The sequence below is a fragment of the Strix aluco genome, chromosome 5 (genome assembly GCF_031877795.1).
Source record: "Strix aluco isolate bStrAlu1 chromosome 5, bStrAlu1.hap1, whole genome shotgun sequence".
Taxonomy (NCBI): Eukaryota; Metazoa; Chordata; class Aves; order Strigiformes; family Strigidae; genus Strix; species Strix aluco.
In genome coordinates this window covers 38,194,476-38,211,302 of record NC_133935.1, presented here as the reverse complement: position 1 = coordinate 38,211,302, position 16,827 = coordinate 38,194,476, and the positions used below count along the sequence as shown (strand labels likewise).

At 42.4% G+C, this 16,827-nt stretch overlaps 1 protein-coding gene across 1 annotated transcript in view; it reads left to right on the top strand.

Annotated features, from left to right (window-relative positions):
- PLEKHG7 (pleckstrin homology and RhoGEF domain containing G7) overlaps nucleotides 1–16,827 on the top strand; it is a 34,675-nt gene that overhangs the window by 16,378 nt on the left and 1,470 nt on the right. The window contains 10 exon segments of the mRNA XM_074825414.1: nucleotides 547–642; nucleotides 1,916–2,029; nucleotides 3,693–3,867; nucleotides 5,806–5,921; nucleotides 6,673–6,703; nucleotides 6,706–6,741; nucleotides 9,177–9,203; nucleotides 9,206–9,255; nucleotides 10,564–10,723; nucleotides 15,442–15,542. Of these exon segments, the coding sequence (XP_074681515.1) occupies nucleotides 547–642; nucleotides 1,916–2,029; nucleotides 3,693–3,867; nucleotides 5,806–5,921; nucleotides 6,673–6,703; nucleotides 6,706–6,741; nucleotides 9,177–9,203; nucleotides 9,206–9,255; nucleotides 10,564–10,723; nucleotides 15,442–15,542 (906 nt within the window).

Genomic DNA, 16,827 nt, shown 5'->3' with positions numbered 1-16,827 from the left:
AGGCTTTCACCCACATCTGACTGATACTGTGGGCACCCTTGAATCCAGTGTTAAAGTTAACTTATGGGGAATATGTGACTTTTTATAGCATTTTATAGAAATTTCCCTTACCTCCAATGGCATAAAACAAACTCAAACTATGAAAGATGGTATCTTATTCAAATGACCATGAAGACTTCCTTGTCACAGCTGTCATACACAATCAGTATTTTCCAGTAGATACTTTTCATGTCAATTCATGTTAAATACAGCTGCCACCATAAAATAAGTTTAAATGGAATAACTAATCTTGTTTCAAAGCTTTTGTCATACAGCATTATCATGATGTAAGTGGGCATTTTTATAGATTTGGTTTAGCTTCTGACTAATTAAAGCATTCTGGGTGTAATTCTGAAACTAATTCTGGCAATGTCGGGGAGATAAGTATAGGCACCCCATTAGGCTTGGAGCCTTTGAAGAGACATGGGATGGGAAATAAAGTTGTTTTAAACTTAACTTCAGAAGAACACTGATGTTAATTTCTCTTTCCCCCCCCCCCTTACTTAGATAAGTCTCAATTTTCCAAAAACATTTTTTGAAACTGTGAAGGAGCATGTCAGCAAGTCAGACTCCCCTACGGATTTCAGCTCCATACTCAGAAAGGTAACATAATTAGAAGTATTCTTGCTTAATATCCGCAGGTCCTTGTAGCAGACCATTTATGCAAGTGCTTTAGAGCAATCAAGTCAGTCAAGGCCGTCTGTCACAGGCAGTTTGGTCTCAGCCTCAAGCACCTCCTGCCAGTAAGATGTTTTTCTTTTTGTTCATTGGCATGTTTGACGTGGTCATGGAAAGGTACTCTGTATGTGGAACAAAGGGTGGAAATATTTTGCCTTCCTGCAGAACAGTAGCCCAGACCTTGAGGAGACTTTGGCCCTGGCAGAGGAGAGATTCTTGCTCTATGGAAGATGTTTGCCTGAGACCAGATCCCAGCCCCATCATTGGATGTTCCTTGCCTCCTGACATTGCATAGATCCTTCCTTTACTCCATGGACCAGACCCACAAGTGTGTTTAAGTGCTTAATTAATTGCTCCATGGGACTGAAATACCTCTTGCACTTTGGCCTGTGTCTGCGAAGCAAGAGAGAGGCATGGACACAGCTGTCCTGCCGTTGCCAAGCACTGCCCTGCAACCCTTTCGGGCAGTCTGCATGGTAAACAAGGCAGTTGTCCAAACAGCAGTCTCTGGGGGCTCTGTTTCCTACACAACTTCCCAATGACCGAAAAGTTGGAAATACTAATACAGACAGAAAATCAGTTCATGGACCTGAACTTTCCCTAGCAGTAGAGGTCATTAGAAAACTTCTGGGAAAATACTAAAACAGAGCCCACCTCAGGGTTAGAATTTTTAAAAGGAAAAGGGAGGCTAGAGTTTGGCTTCTCACCCCCATTACCTCTGACTTAAGGTGTTCTTATCAATAGTTTGTGTGCAATAGGCAAAATCCTAGACAAAACTGCGTTTTATCACAGATGGCACTCAACATTTCTAAGACACTCAGATATAAAGTGACATGCAATATGATGCCATGTAAAGCTTTTGCACGGATAGTGGTTTTTATCTTCAGTTTCTAGGTGAATTTCACATCATTTACTTCTAATGAGAACAAAGCCTAAGAATGCTTCACACCTCTGCAGAGCTGTTAGAACCGTGCTCCCACTCATTGCTTGAGCACTGTTGTGGTTTTTTTACTACTTTATCACATTTACTACTTTTTAACTCACCCTTTATTTTTTTAACTTCCACTTTCCCTCTTCCTCTGTTTTCCTAGGTTCGAGGAAATCTCAGGTAAAATGCACATTACAAAACCAAAACTGTTGTTCCTCCCTTTGTCATGACATTTTTCTTTCTTGATAAGTTTACAAGTTTTTTCTGCAGTTTTTCCAGGGTGACCTCTGCCAGACACACCAGATTTATTGCCTTAATTATACCTCTGCTGTCTTCTACTTGGAAAACCTGAGACAGAGAAAAGATTTTGGCATCTACCTGAAAGTAAAGTGATGTGGTGGTGGTTGTTGTTGTCTCCAACCTTCCTACCTTATGAGAGGATTTTAACAGTGGACTAGGAAAGTTCATTGGAAGCAAAGCTGTGTAGATAGCATTTTACACAGATTTTTTTAACTGCAGAGGGTATCATAGGTATAAAGTCAACCTTCTGAGTGTATGTTCCCCCATGCATGTGAAAGTCCATACTTGTAATTTAGAACAGGCAAGAGGGGGAAGCCAAAAGGGAACATGCATTTTTGCAGGCAGAAAATATGTACTGCCAGCCTCTATCATTCAGATGAATCACACATAATCCCTTGACTTGATGAACTCTATCTTAACAAAGTGAATTGGTTACAGAAAACAAGAAACAAAAATCAAGTCACATTGTAAATAAAATCTCTCTCAAGTGTTTTACTTTGATACATGTCCTGCATATCAGCTTGGTTTAGATGTTGGGTGGGAACACAACGTGTAGGGTATTATGTGCTTTAGCAGACAACAGGGCTCACATCCCCCGAGTACAAAACAGCCCCCAGCCTCTATGCTATGCCACATCAGCAGTGACATGCACAAACCTCAAAACTGGAGGAGCATATGATGCTTTCCTTCTGCTTAAGGGGTATATGATACAAGCCAAAACAAGGGGAACAGAATGCCAGGAGCGTGTCAGTGCTTTCAGGTGTCTTGATAGCCCACAGTCAGAGTGCAGGGTGGGCTTTGGCAGAGCCCTGGCAAGAAAGCCAGGCTGCTTTCCTCACTCATGGGTATTTGCTGACCCATGTACCCACAGGGAGGAAGCAACATCCTAGACAGAACAGCAAGCAACCCCTCTGCAACGGCAGTGGCTTAGCTCCTCTGACAGCTTTTGTTTAACCATAGATAAAGCAAATGTAGAAGTTGGTATCAAAACACTACCAGTAAGCGAGTACGATTACCTCCCTCTAAGTCTGGAAAGAGCTATCAGTGATGTTTTTGTAAAGTTACAGCACTAGAGCAGGGTCTGTCTTTGCCAACACTGCATCTGCCTGAAGTGACAACTCCAGCCAGTGCAGCGGTGGGAGTCCTGGGGAGAGGGCTCTGCTCTTTCTGACTCGTCATTTAGCAGACCAGTGTGTCCTGTAAATACTTAAGATTCATCTTCAACATTACAGGCTTAGAAACACAAACCTGAAGAAGTGGGCTTTTGTCACAGGCAGCCCAAAGCTGGGAGCACACCTCCTTGTAGCAGTCAAACTCTGCAGCTTTTAGGGCCTGGGAGTTTCACTTTGCTTGCTCCCTGACAAGGATTTCATACACTCACACCTAGGAAGAAGCTCCCCAGTGGGAAGTAGCAGATGACCCTAAAACAAAAGGTAGCCCTCAGACATAACTGAGGTTTTCCTGATAAAATTAAAATGGCAGATAAATATGAGCACTGCTGAATCTGTTAGCATGGCCACAGCATCTGAAATGGGAAGCAGAAATACAGAAAGTAAATCTGTAGGAGTGATGCAATTTCCCCTGTAGAGAGCCTTTATGCTTGCTTGCTTACTCTCACTGTGTGAGAAGTTCATTTTTAATTAGCCTCTGTCTAATTACAGTCAACTGATGATGCAGAAAACTGTTTGCTACCTCTCTGCCAGGGAGGAAGTGGAGGTCTAAGGCAGGTTTTCCTTGTCTTCAACAGTGGTGTGAACAAAATGAACAGTGCAAGAGGCTGCATCTGCCGGATCTGCTGGTCGCTCCTTTGCATCAACGGACACGGGATCCCCACCTCCTTAACAACATCTGGAAAAGGAGCACTGATGAAACAGAGAAAGGCTTTATCTGGTCACTTAAAGAGAAGGTGGAAAAGTCCATAAGTAAGTAGCTAAGGTTAAGAGTCAAGTGTGCAATTAACAACTAGCAAGTTTTGTGGCCTTTTTGTGCCTGTCCTTTGAGTGTAAATGGGTCCGGTCTCCCTGCAGAGATGCAATGAGGATCTACAATCCTGAGCCCTTCCTCATTCTGTGGGAAATGATTGGCACCACCCTTGTGCTGTCAAAGCCTCTCTGAGCAAGGTCATGGGACTCCCAAATCAGTGAGTCACTTGTATTTGCTGAGAATCGTCTGCAGTGACATGCAAACAATTAAGAGCAGATCACAAATTGGAACAAATCAAGTAAGATCTCAAATAAAGAGCTCTTTGAGTGGGATTTATGTCTACGGAGGATTTGTTGGGGCTAATCCTTAATAGGATAAAATTTCACTTGTAAGGGGAATATTATGTCAGAGACCTTTCACTAAATGACAGGGTCCTACCATGTAAAGTAGCTGAGGAGCTATCTCAGCTACAGATTTTTTCTAGCTATTGTAGAAAAACTAAAGGGGTTGGTCCAGGAATATTTTTTTTCCTGTTTTCTTTCTTAATAATTTATTGATTCTAAATAGTTTTTTAATTCAGTCTTGTTTAGGAAGCTAGAAATGAATCTCCAAGTGTCTTATGGTCATATAATACATTAGCAGATAGGTTTATTCTCCAAAGGCCTCATGCAGCCCCAACTGAAATCAAAGAGAAGATCGTGCATCAGCAAAACACCCTGTCAGTCTTGGCAGGGCCAGGCAGTGCTTCATCCTCACCAGCAACTCACCAAGGCCTTGAGCTACCCAGCATGGTGGCTCACTCTCTGCCACCATACTTCTCCCTATCCTGGAGGCTGAAGGTTCAAATAAGCCCTTGGGAGATGAGGCAGAGAGAGAGTTAATGTCTTCCAGAGACAGATAAATCTGGGTGTCCTTCTTCTTGGGTAAATACTCCAATGACAGAATTACCACTTAAGAGAGAGACTCGGGTTCTTTCTCTTCTTGCCAAGTCTTATGAGGAATCTAGCCTAATGGCCACACAAGGAGAACACGTTTGGCACAGAACAGGTCCCATAGGAAAATAAGATGGTTCTGTCACTAGTCTGGGGACTTCTGCTGGGAAAACAGCAGTTTTAGGTATGGCCCCAAAAGACCATGGGATATCTGGGGAATATTACTGGCAAAGAAATAGGTCCTTCCAGAGTTTAGATAGCTCTGGACCAAGGAAACCAAAGATAGAGAAGTGATCCCTCTTTATTCACAGACACCTGACAAATATCTACCCTCATATTTTGATCAGTGAATCAGTGACATAAGGAACAGTTGCAGTTCCAGCTTCCCCTTCTGGTGTATACATGTGTATGTGTCTGGAATCATTATCTGCAGTATCACTCAACACAAAAACTTGGAATTTAAGTTGCAGGTCCATTAAAGTTTTCCCCATAATGGCCCTGAATCAGCAAAGATTTAGTCCCCATTTTTGCATTCTAAGGTGCCTCCATCCCAGTTAAATCCTTCAGTCACTTCTGGCACCACTTCTCCCAAAACTAATTCTCATTAATTTCAACAGTCTTTTGATCAGGCTGTATATAATGAAAATTATTTTTCTCTCACTACCCCAAAGAGTTTAGAAAGGCAGGATTTTTTTTTTTAAAGAACTTTTTAAGATTACAGTTTAAATGAGCTTTATATGATTCCTCCTGTTCCCAAGTCAGATTAGTAAACACAAACTTTTCATTAACAGTGAATTTAAGCATGTTTGAATGCATGTTTTGAAATTCTGGCTCTGCTGACCTAAGAAGAGTTTAGGCATTTTTTGCAGTGAGGCCAAGATTTTATCTGGGGCTTCACTTATGAGGTGCTTTGGCTTCCACTGAAGAAAATCAGTATTCAGCATCTTCTAGAAACAGGACTGGTTTTGCCAGCCTTGGCAATAACTCATGTTTCACATATTTCAGGGGATCTGGAAGGTAAAGGCAAGTGGTTGGACAACTTTCAGAAGTTTAGGCAGCTGCAAGAGATCATAATTTGGCCTCAGGTCTGGGATTGTGACTAAAGATTCTTTGTCCCAGAGGTAAGCGGTTTTTAAAAGGGCATTTTTCCTTGAGGAAGGTTTAGTTTCCTATCTATCTTTATAGCATGGTCCAAAGTTGGCTGGTTGTCTGTATTCTAGTTACTGGGGATGGCTCTGCTCTAACAGAGGCAGCTGCAGCCTGAGCACTGCAAACACCATAGCTGAACGCAGGCAGTGCACAGTGCCCTGGATGGCAGCACGGGTTGCTCTCAGCTAGCATCCAAGAGAGCACAATCATATGATCCAGGAAGAGTCTCCAGTGTTTGCTTTTAGGGGGGCAGAATGAAGCGGGATAGATGTATTACTACCTTTTTATAAGAATATGAAGTAGAAATTATTTGCATCTTTCACTCCTCAAGCTGAGCCAGAGAAATTTCTATTTACTTTTAAATAGCATTACAAAAAGTTACACAGCATACCTGGGGAATGTGCGCATTTCTGCTATGGTTACCCCCTTACACATACAGGCAGAAATTAAGCAGCATTATGGCAACATGTTCACATGCAGGGCTGCAAAAAACATTAAACTCACTCCAGAAAAGAAAAACCCAGCTTAACATTTCAAAAGTGTAAACACATTTAAGCAATAGCACTGCTGAAAAAACACAACCGTGCTCAGTTATTAGCTGTGTGATGTGACTAGCCTGAGATAAAAGCACATGTGTGGTCAGTTTGTTTAACTGCTGGTTGCCTCCCAGTTCATCATCAGATATGCAAGATTCTCCATTCTCTCTCTCTTTTTTGGGTCAAGTGTTTGAAGCAAAGCTTAAGGGAAAACAGCAATGACTTCTCCTTCATGAAGGGAGGCTAACACTAGCAGGTAACATCCCTAAATGTCCTCGTATCAGGGGTTAGCTTAATAGAATAATGTTTTGTTATGGCAGGTCCAGAATGAAACTCTGCAACAGTATTTGGGCAGGTGCAGGAAAGAAATAGCAAATGTGCAGCTTGTCAGAGAGAGACTGAGAAACAACCAAACCGCCAAGAGGATAAGTAATCTGATTGTTTATTGTCACATCTGGATATGCAGTCTGCCAGGTGCTGAAGAAACCAGCTTGACTGGCCAGTGTCTGTCACTCAAAGGGAGTGTTTTATTGTCATGTTCAAGAATGTGGCAATAGGATAACATCAAGTTTAGACTGTCCTATACAAGGTGCCCCATGTGCCCGGGGACAATATCAACATACCTCACCTCTTTGGCACCATATCCGCTATGTGTTTCATTGAAAATTACTGAAAAGTCCAGAGGTTTTTCCTATTTTCATTTCATACTTCTTGTCTGTAAAGACTGCTGTTTTGATGGATATCTCGGAACAAGAAGGTGTTATCCTGCCAGGAGGATGTCCTTTTACGAACAGAGCATTCATACAACATTCCATTAGCTCCACAGGTAGCAGTGATCCCACGCAAGCATGTTGATTTCTACAGCACTGCTTACATCGGTCTGTCACCCTGGCAGAGCAGAAACTCACATCTCCAGTCACACAGACACTGTTTTGTAGCAGGGCACAGGTTTCTTGCTGGGCACAGCTGCTGAAGAATCTCTACCTGCACAGGAGAGGAGGATTTCCTCCTTTCATGAGCAGGAAGCAGAGCTTGGGCAGTTTGGAGAAGATCATCATCTGAAAGGATGCTGAAAGGTGGATGCCACGGTGGCTGCAGGGCTGTAGCAATGGTTTGACAGAAATGAGTACAGCCCATGTCTTACATTTCCTTCATCACCACCTCAGGAGCAGGGGTGAAGAGAATAAGCACACAACACTTTCTGTCTCCGGCCACCATTATTAGTGTTATAAAGGGAGCAACAAAAGGGACATGGTCCATTTTTCAGTGTTTTTGTTTTCCTTCCCACATGAGGAGAATTCTAGTAGCAGAGGAGAAGGCACACCACCAGGCACATGGGAGCAGAAGAAAAGGTTGCTGCTGATGTTTAGGGTGTGGCAGGCAGAAGAGAAAGCAAGCCACTCTCCTGCCAATGCTTCCCTCTGCACTCATTGCTCTCTTGATGAGACATCAGCCCCCAGTGCGGGAGGTAAGGGTGGCCATCGGGTGGCCACATTGCTTTCTGCAATACGTAATTAGAAAATGGAGAAGGAGGTATGAGTGTAACTCTTACCCACCAAGACAGCCAGCTGTCTGCAATCTGTAATATAAAAGTGCCTGGCACTTGGCCACTTGTCTGAATGAAATATCTTTCAAGACAAAAATAGTGAGACAAGAAGTTTTCAAGCCAAACCGTTCAGAACCCATGAAAGTATTTTAGGATCCTGCAAGATTGTCTGGAATAGCTCTGATCAACCTCATTTGCTGTGAAGAATAGCTGGGCATTTCATGCCCAGAGATGCCCTATTGGTACAGAGTAGCCAGAGGAGAGATTATAAAGGATAAAGCCTGCAGCAGAGAAAGGAGGTGATTCTGGAAGTGAAATAGGACAGCAAGTTGGGAACAAAAAGGGAATGAAAGAAAGATTCATGGAAAGGGATAGAAGGAGCCATAAACAAGGAAGAGATCAAAGGACCAACTGCAAATCCAGTAGAGCATCCAGGTTTCCTGCAGGCAGTTGCTTAGAAAATTACTCTTGCTTTTGTTAAATTGCTCCCTATTATTTATTATAATAACATATGAGTTTTCAACATGGTTTGGAGATCAACCTGAACGACTTTGAAGAGTTCTCACAGACATTTGTTGTTATATTTCTCACATCCTCATGATCTCTAAGCTAGGAAGACAAGCCAAAACTATTTTCTGTAGTTTTTGAAAGGTTTTTGTGATGCTATCAATTAACATTTCATTTCATCACTGCAAAAGCCTGTGAAGAAGGCAGCATACCAGTATTTAAAGGTACCAGGAAAAGGTGCCACTTCCCTATTTCTTTATCTCTTCCATTTTCAGAAGGTTCACTGTTTACCAGGTAGGATTTGTTAATTTATAGCATGCTGATTGTTGTATTTGTAAGTACTCCAGGTGATCCAGGTGACTTTTCCTGTCAGGCAAGTAATTCTTTTTCCATAATGAGATAGCTACTACAAGGTACAAGCATTAGTAGCCAAAATCATCAAGAGACATGATATTTTTAAGCACTGCATTTGAGAGTGCAGACTAGGGGATGAGTAGTTGTGTACTATGTGGGAGACCATTCTTCTTGTTAAAAGCATTTTATAAGATGCAGTGATTCACAGATGTGCCTCATCTTAGAAGTAGCAATTCCTTAAAATAATCACACCACCAAATTGATCTTTTTGTTTTCCTCCTCAGAAAGTGCAAGACTTCTTGATGTCTATCTCTCCTATTCAGTGACTTCCTCTTAATTACCAAAATTAAACGTAACAAAAAGGTAATAATGGATAGAGATATACATGGTTGTTGTTATGTTTTTCAGCTTGGTAAATATTTTGAACGTACTTTGGAAGATTGAACAATAAAAATACAAGATGATTAATCAGCATGAAGGACAGGTGATACTTCCTTATGTTAATAGCAAACCATAACTTATTCAAAATCCTGTTTCTAGTCTAAATATGTTACAGGAATACTATGACAGGCAGAATTTACATTACAAGACCTTAATATTTTCCTGGTATTTTTCTGATGTGCTAGATTCCTAAAGCTCAGAAAGGTTTCAAGAATGTAAGAAGTTTTCTAATGCTCCCCTTATGACTCAGTCCAGCAACTTGAAAAATTTAAATTTTTGTCCCAGAGATGGGGGGGGAACAGGGAAATGCTAAAATAGATGGAAGGTTGACTTTTTTCTCAGTTCCAACACTGCCTGTTGATTGTGTCCTCTCTTTGCCTTGATTTCCTGTAGTTTAAAATGGAGATATAATGACTCTTCCTAAGAATATTTTTATTGATGAAAGATGGTATAGAGAAAGTTCTATAGATGCTAAGTTTAGCCACGAAAAAAAGGCACTGGATGACCCAAAATTCCTAAAGCTTCAGTGTAGGAGTACATCTAGCTAATTAAGCTTATGAAGATGCTGTAAATTAAAGTTAAGCAGACCTGTGCTAAATCTCAAGAAGTTTGTGTCTGATTTAAAGACTTTTTTTTTTTAAAAAAAAAAAAAAAAAAAAAAAGAAGCACCTGTTCTGCCTTTGTAGGCTAGAGAAGGAATGCAGTGAGAGATCGCAGAACAGCAACACCATCCCATAGCATGGGCAGGAATGAAGGGAGCAGGGATTCAAAGGGCCTGGTGCCCACAGGCAAGTTCTTTGAGAGTTTCCCCACATACGTGTGTTGGTGACACTTCTGTAAGGTGTTGCGACCTGTCTGGAGCCCAGCAATTGTGTGTTCTGCAAGTATGCAAGGGGACATGGGAAAACGCACCTCCAAGGAATGGAGAAAAGGCCTGCTATTAAAAGAAGAGGGGAGGGGAAGGGGAAAAAAAAACCATCTTTGAACAATTTTGGCTGACTGTTTTCTGCCTGTGGACTTGTATTATGTTTCTATTGTGGTTTTTTAGTACAAGGTGTGACCTTGCGGGAGAACTGCAGGTACTGATGAGTTTTTCTGAGGTTCCTCAGGCAAATAAGTTGTCTGGGTACCTTTGATAAGAGAAAACACATAATCTAGAGCTGTTTAGTGTCTATACTTCATGAGCAGATGGCAGACAACCAGCTAACCAACTTCATTTTCTATTCCCAGAAATACGGGGGCTCAGACACCAGCTTAATCCCTGTCTGTCCTTCCCTCACTCCTGAACTGCAGTCCTTCATAAGAGAGGGTGGGTTTTGCACAGTCCTAGACCAGCCCATCCCACTAGACAGACTGATACTGAGAAACACTGACTCCATCCACATTACAGGTATGTGCCCACATGCATTTAAACATCTTCATAAATACCACCTCAGTGCATCACGTACATGGCAGTGTAAGGATAAGACGCTGTTTTCCCACAAACCACCCCCAGATACCTGGAGCGCAAGCGCCGGTGCCTCAGCACTCTTTGGTTCACAGCTCTGCTCTTACTGCCAGGCATGACCTGCTAACACAGATATTACACCCCATGTACACCTGCCTCTAACAGTGACTTTCATGTACAGACCAGTGACTGTCAGATATTATCCATTCACCCCAAAGGAGGTATCAAGACTCCAATGACTTCTTTCTCACAAACCAACTATTTCCTTGCCCTAACTGTCCTAACATGCTCTGTCAAACCATGGGCCTCTTTCCCAAGTACATTTTCAATTCTGTAGTAGTTATGCAGCATTTTTCACTTGTCCCCAGCGCACTGCTCTCCTGAGTGTCCCCACACATGCACAGCAGCAATTTAAGGAGGCTGGAGAGATTTACCTCTTGCTGCTACTCCTACTCACCTCCCCACCAACTAGTGAGAGGATGGAAATCACCCACCACACATCAAGGCTTCCTTGGTCACAGGCATCCAAACGCATCACCAGGGGAAACTACCCCAATAACATCTGCTGCTGTGTCCTTGGGTGAGAAGGAGAGAAGGACTGACCAGCCTTACCCTGCCAAAACAACATCCCTGGAGCCACCAAATCAGAGCTTGGGTGAGGGAGCAGGCATGAAAAATCAGGCCTCCCTTGGCCTGAGCCAAGGCTCTCACACACCTCAGTCTAACACTGCCCAGATCCCATGAGCCTTCTTTACCATAGAGAAATACGAGAAAGGCAAATCTCCAGGCTCCAGGCCCTGTCAGCCATCCTAATTCTCAAGACTGAGAGGAAAAGCTCAGAGAGCTAGAGTGCTCTGTAGGAAATCAATAGCTATGGAAAATAAACCTAGAGCCCATAAAATTTATGATAACTTTGAAATATATTCACCCAGAGTAATTAGCATTCAGCATCAATGCTGATAGGAAGTAAAGGTAGGCAATAAAAGGCAAATGACTAAAGATGAGATAAGGGGATGAACACAGAGAAAAATAACCTTTTTTAAATGTGCTCCAGGCACTGTCTGTCTGCCTGTGGTTGTGCAATTCTCACCCCTCCCTGCCCCTCCTTGTTGGGCTGCTTGGTGCTACCTGTGATTCCACCCAACTTTCCCTGAGCTATACACCAATCTGTGGAGATAAGGACTGCTAACGTTAAGGCGCCCCCTTAACGAGCCTGGCTCCTGCCCCTCCGGAAACAGTTATAATGGTCCATCATCTCCTAATGGCCTGGCACACCTGTGCCTGGGATGTGGTCAAATGGGAACAATAAAAGAGTTGCACATTCATCAAGTTCTTGTGCAACTGCTGGAAGGCACCAGAAGGTATCTGACAATAGCCAATTATCTTGGACCCTATAAATAGTGACCATAAGGGAGACCCTTTGAGCTCTCCTGGATCGCAGCGGGTCTGTGACCAGCATCTCCCCTGAGCTGGGATGCCTCTCAGGTATCAAAACCCTTAAGGTGTCGTCTGCTGCCAGAGCTGACGGAAGGCCAGGGCGAAGTCCACCCGCTCGAGTCTCAATTATTGCCCGTTGAGGAATGCCAAGGCATTGTGAGTATTTGCTCTAAACTCAAGAAGAAGGAAATTTTTCTTTGAGCTAGGTTCTCTTTCACCCGTTCTTTCTCTGTTTATTGGTGTGTGGGTATGTACTTCATTCTACTGGATCCAAATACTTTTGTTTCTGTGTGTGTGTTTGTACGTTTTGTGTATGCGCATGTATATATGTATAAATTAAGGTACCGTTAAGTAAGTTAGTGTGAATCTTGTCATTTTAGAATCTGTAAATAAGTTGCTTTTCTTTCTTTCAACATTTCTGAATTATTTTGTAATGATAAATTGCTGTTATTAATAAATCTAGTTTTCCTACTAAATCATTACCGTTTCAAGACTTTCATCCGCGACACTGCCCAACGAGCCTCCCTACCAACGCAGCAGAAATGAAGCAAATGAAGCGTCCACCTCTCACCTACAGGGTGGAGGGGAGGGCAGCCCCACATTCCTGCCTAAACCCAGACTAGATGCGAGGTCGACAGCTTCTGGGTGCTGGAGAGGGCAGTGCAGCCACCCTCCAGATTGCACATACAAGATTGGGCATAAAAGCCATAATGGAGATAGGAATCAGATTTGGGGATTTTTTTTCCACGCCAGCATTTCCTACAATCGGCGATTTCTAACCAGGGTCCTTCTATCCCCACGATTCAGTTGTAACAAGCAGAATAGACAAAAGTTACCTGCTGTACCCCAGCCCAGGCTCTGGCCATTCGTTATGGCCCTTCCCTGCACTCTGGACCTTATTGCCTGACATCTCTCCCATATATTCCTACCAGCTTTATTACAGCTGTAGCTATGCCAGACTCCATTACTTACCTGTACTCTTGTAACACCTTGGAAGCTCCATCCTAATACAGGACCCCTTGGAGTGAGGTACAATAAAAAAAGTGAGAAAAATTACTGTAAGGAGCTCACAGCTCAGATTTCCACTATTTTGTGTAAAACAAGAAGCAAAACTTCCAGTGTCAATGGAAAATGCCCCTTTGCATGGAAAAAAAAGAAAAAAAAAAAAAGATTAAATATTGTCAGGAATGTGTGACCTTGAGGAATGCTGCCAATTTATTTGCAGTCTCAAGGAGACTTTTACTACTGGTGGCAGTAAAAGATTATTGTTCTCAGAAAGGGCAGCATGTGACTTGTAGTGATCCGTCATGTTAATCAAAACCGAAATCCTGATTTTTGATCTAACAAGTACTTTTGCTGAGAGTTGATCTCACTTTGGAAAGAAACATACCTCAATACAAGGACTAGGAAAAAAAAAATATATTGCAATATCATAGAAATACCCTTTTGGCAGCAAACAGGAGGCTGATAATTATGCAGGGTATTTCTAGCCCAAAGCCTGCCTTGTATCAGTTGAAGCATAAGAGGTATAATGGTGTGCTCATACCTGGGAAGATATCCTAATGGCAGATCTATCTGCAAATGCCAGGACTTTGCACAAGAGATGTAACTTTGCATGTAAGTGTAATAGTAGGAATCCATCTCTGAAGATAGTAAGCAGCAACATACTTTATGATTAGGAAACTGCTTTCCTTTTAACGTTCTGCTCTGGATTTGATCTTTGCAATTGCTTATTATTGCTCCACTAATAATGCTTTACACTAAGTTTGGAGGAGCCAGACCAACTGGTATGTCACTGTATTAAAGACTGGTAATCTTTGCAGTTGCAGAATTTCTTTTACAAAACATTACTGAGAGCCTTATGCCAAGCATTGCCCAGAAAATTCATTTTTAGGACTGCAAAGTTGCATTTTCCATTGACCACAGACAGATGGAAGGCATGAGTTCTGAAACATATGCCCCCTACTGCTATAAATTTCCACCAATTTGTCGCAGTAATTAGTCTGTGCTCCATTTTCCTTTTCTATAAAACTAGAACTATAGGACAGTTTATCTTCCAGAAACATTCTGAGGTCTGACTGTAAAGCACTTCGAAATGCTTGGACAAGAAGCGTTACCCAGCAGCAAGATATTCTACATAGCACAAGGCTTCAGAGGAAACTATATGATCTAGATAAGGTTATCAAACTGTAAGGTTATCAACTGTAATAGACAAAAAAATACTGCCTTGTCTTGGCAGCTCGAGATCCGTGCTCTCCTCAGGCTGTGTGGGTTCAGGAGCAGGGCTCCGCTTAGGGCCACCACTCGCAGGGAGGCAATCCCACACCTTGCTTGCCATCGCTTCCTTTACAGCAGTGTCAACTCTAGCTAAAAAAAAGCAACACCATGTGCAACCACGTGAATCTGGTGCATTGCAACAGGTTGCTGTGCCCCACTCCCTGCTACTAACAGCCCACCCAAGCATGCTTGCCTTCTGCCACAGGATTTTGGCTACCTGAAGATGCTTTCCCCTCCTCGTCCCCTAAGCTTGTTTCACAGCAGACTTAAGCCACCCCTTCACTCTGGACATGTGTCATTGGTGCTGATTTGACCCCTTGCAGGGAAACCTGCTACATGATGCTCAAAGTCATCTGCAAGACCCAGGAGATGCTCCTGTCAGTGATTAACTTCTCCTGCCGATGTTTGGCAGGAACCAGAGTGCTGCTGGCAACATGCCTGGCCCTGCAAAACACTGCTGCCAGCAGCCAGCTGAGGCCACCCCAGGCAGCAGCACTGGCTCATGCACACACCCCAGGGAGAACACACAAACCCACCATCAGCCACTTCCCTACATGACAGCTGTCATACAGACCCATTTGAAATAAAATAAAAATGGGGCCTTTCTTTTTTAAGTTTTGATATTTGTTTTTCTCTAACTTCAGCTTTGATTTAGTCCACTTTGAATGAAAACTTGTCTTAATGATCCTCAGCTAGACTCAAAAACACCTTAGGTGCACAATGATAAAGTAATTAAAAATAAAACAAATGCAAGCAGAAGTAACTTTTTGAAATAACAAAGCTTCCCACACAAAAAAAACCCCTAACCCTATCAGTGTGCATTGCCCTATGAAGAATCAGAAAAGATGACTACATGTATCATTTCTTTAATCATAATCAATGTGATGTAAAATTGGACTAACAGCTGCATGAGGGAATTTATATCACTTCTTAATATTTTTCCACAGTCTTCAGCCTGGGAAATGCTTTCCTAATACAGCATGAAAATAGGTATCGTCAGTGCATAGCAGTCTTCTTGTCACAAGCTCAGACGAGACTGCCAAGGTAAGTAACACACTTTTTTTTTTCTTCTCTAATTATACAACTATGCCTTCCCTAAATGAGGATTGCAGCCTAAAAGCACCTATGCTGCAATAAGAATCTATTACAGCTGTGACACTTGACCAAAGCCAAACAAAATAACACCCCAGTGCTCTGGCTCACACATTTGTTACAGAATTTTTGCTGTTGAACATGTACCAATTTTATATCAGGGTTGATAGCAGGTCATATTCTTGTTGAAAAACATTATCATTTCTGATTGCTAAAGAAAAGCCATTTCTTGTGTCGCAGAAACGAAGACGGTCAGCCCCTCCAGAGAAATCAACACCAAAACACCCCCCATACCCAACTGATATGCAGTAGTACTCAATCAGAAAACTGTTATCATGCTCATCTATGCACAACACACATCTTGCAATTTCAGATCAAACAGATGGTATGATTAATTCCACTGTTATATAAATTTACCGCTCATTTTCACACCGCATTTCTAGTAACAGTGCTACATACAACATCTGAAAGCATGGTAGGCACTTCACAGAAGTATTTTTTCTCCTGTAAGTTGAATTTCATTCTCTAATACCTAATGCACAGAAATTTGACTAACGCTAACATTAATTCTTAAAAGTAAAATGCAGTAGATAAACTTTTTCATGGAAGAGCAGTGAGTGAATTCTTTCCATTTCCAAGTCACTGGTTGGTACTTGGAATAGGTATCTACTATAGGGATCTACTCAAGGTGTTGTTATCTTCTCCTGTTATTGAAGTATCACCTTTCCCTTCCAAAGCTGCCTTCACACCAGGTGGCTACCATCTTCTCAAAGTCTCCCAAGTCCAGTTTATCAAAGGAAAAACCCTGCAGTGAAAGGGTCTTTTCACTTGGATGTGGTGGCATCACTGCATTTTGTTGACTTTGGGCACTCTAAGCCCTAGGAAAGGTAGACTTTCCAGCACCAGCTGAATAAACTACCTTATTTTAGCTCCCAAGAAGCTGAATCTTAGCACGATCAATACATTCTGTAAAGAAACTGCTAGGCAAGATGAGCTCATGGGTTTAGCTAACATGATTCTGGAAGGCAGACAGGAAGATGATCTGGATAAGATTGATACTGGCGAGGGCTGTCAGACCAGGGCCTCGAGCTAGCTAAGCTATATCAAAATGGAGACAGCAAACTGAATGAAACCGTACATGCCACATTCCCATTGATTCATCCCAAGCAGAGGGCTGTTACGCTACAAGCTGCCTCTTAGATTTCCTGATTTTTATGAAGTGCCTGCCTCGGCACTCCCAG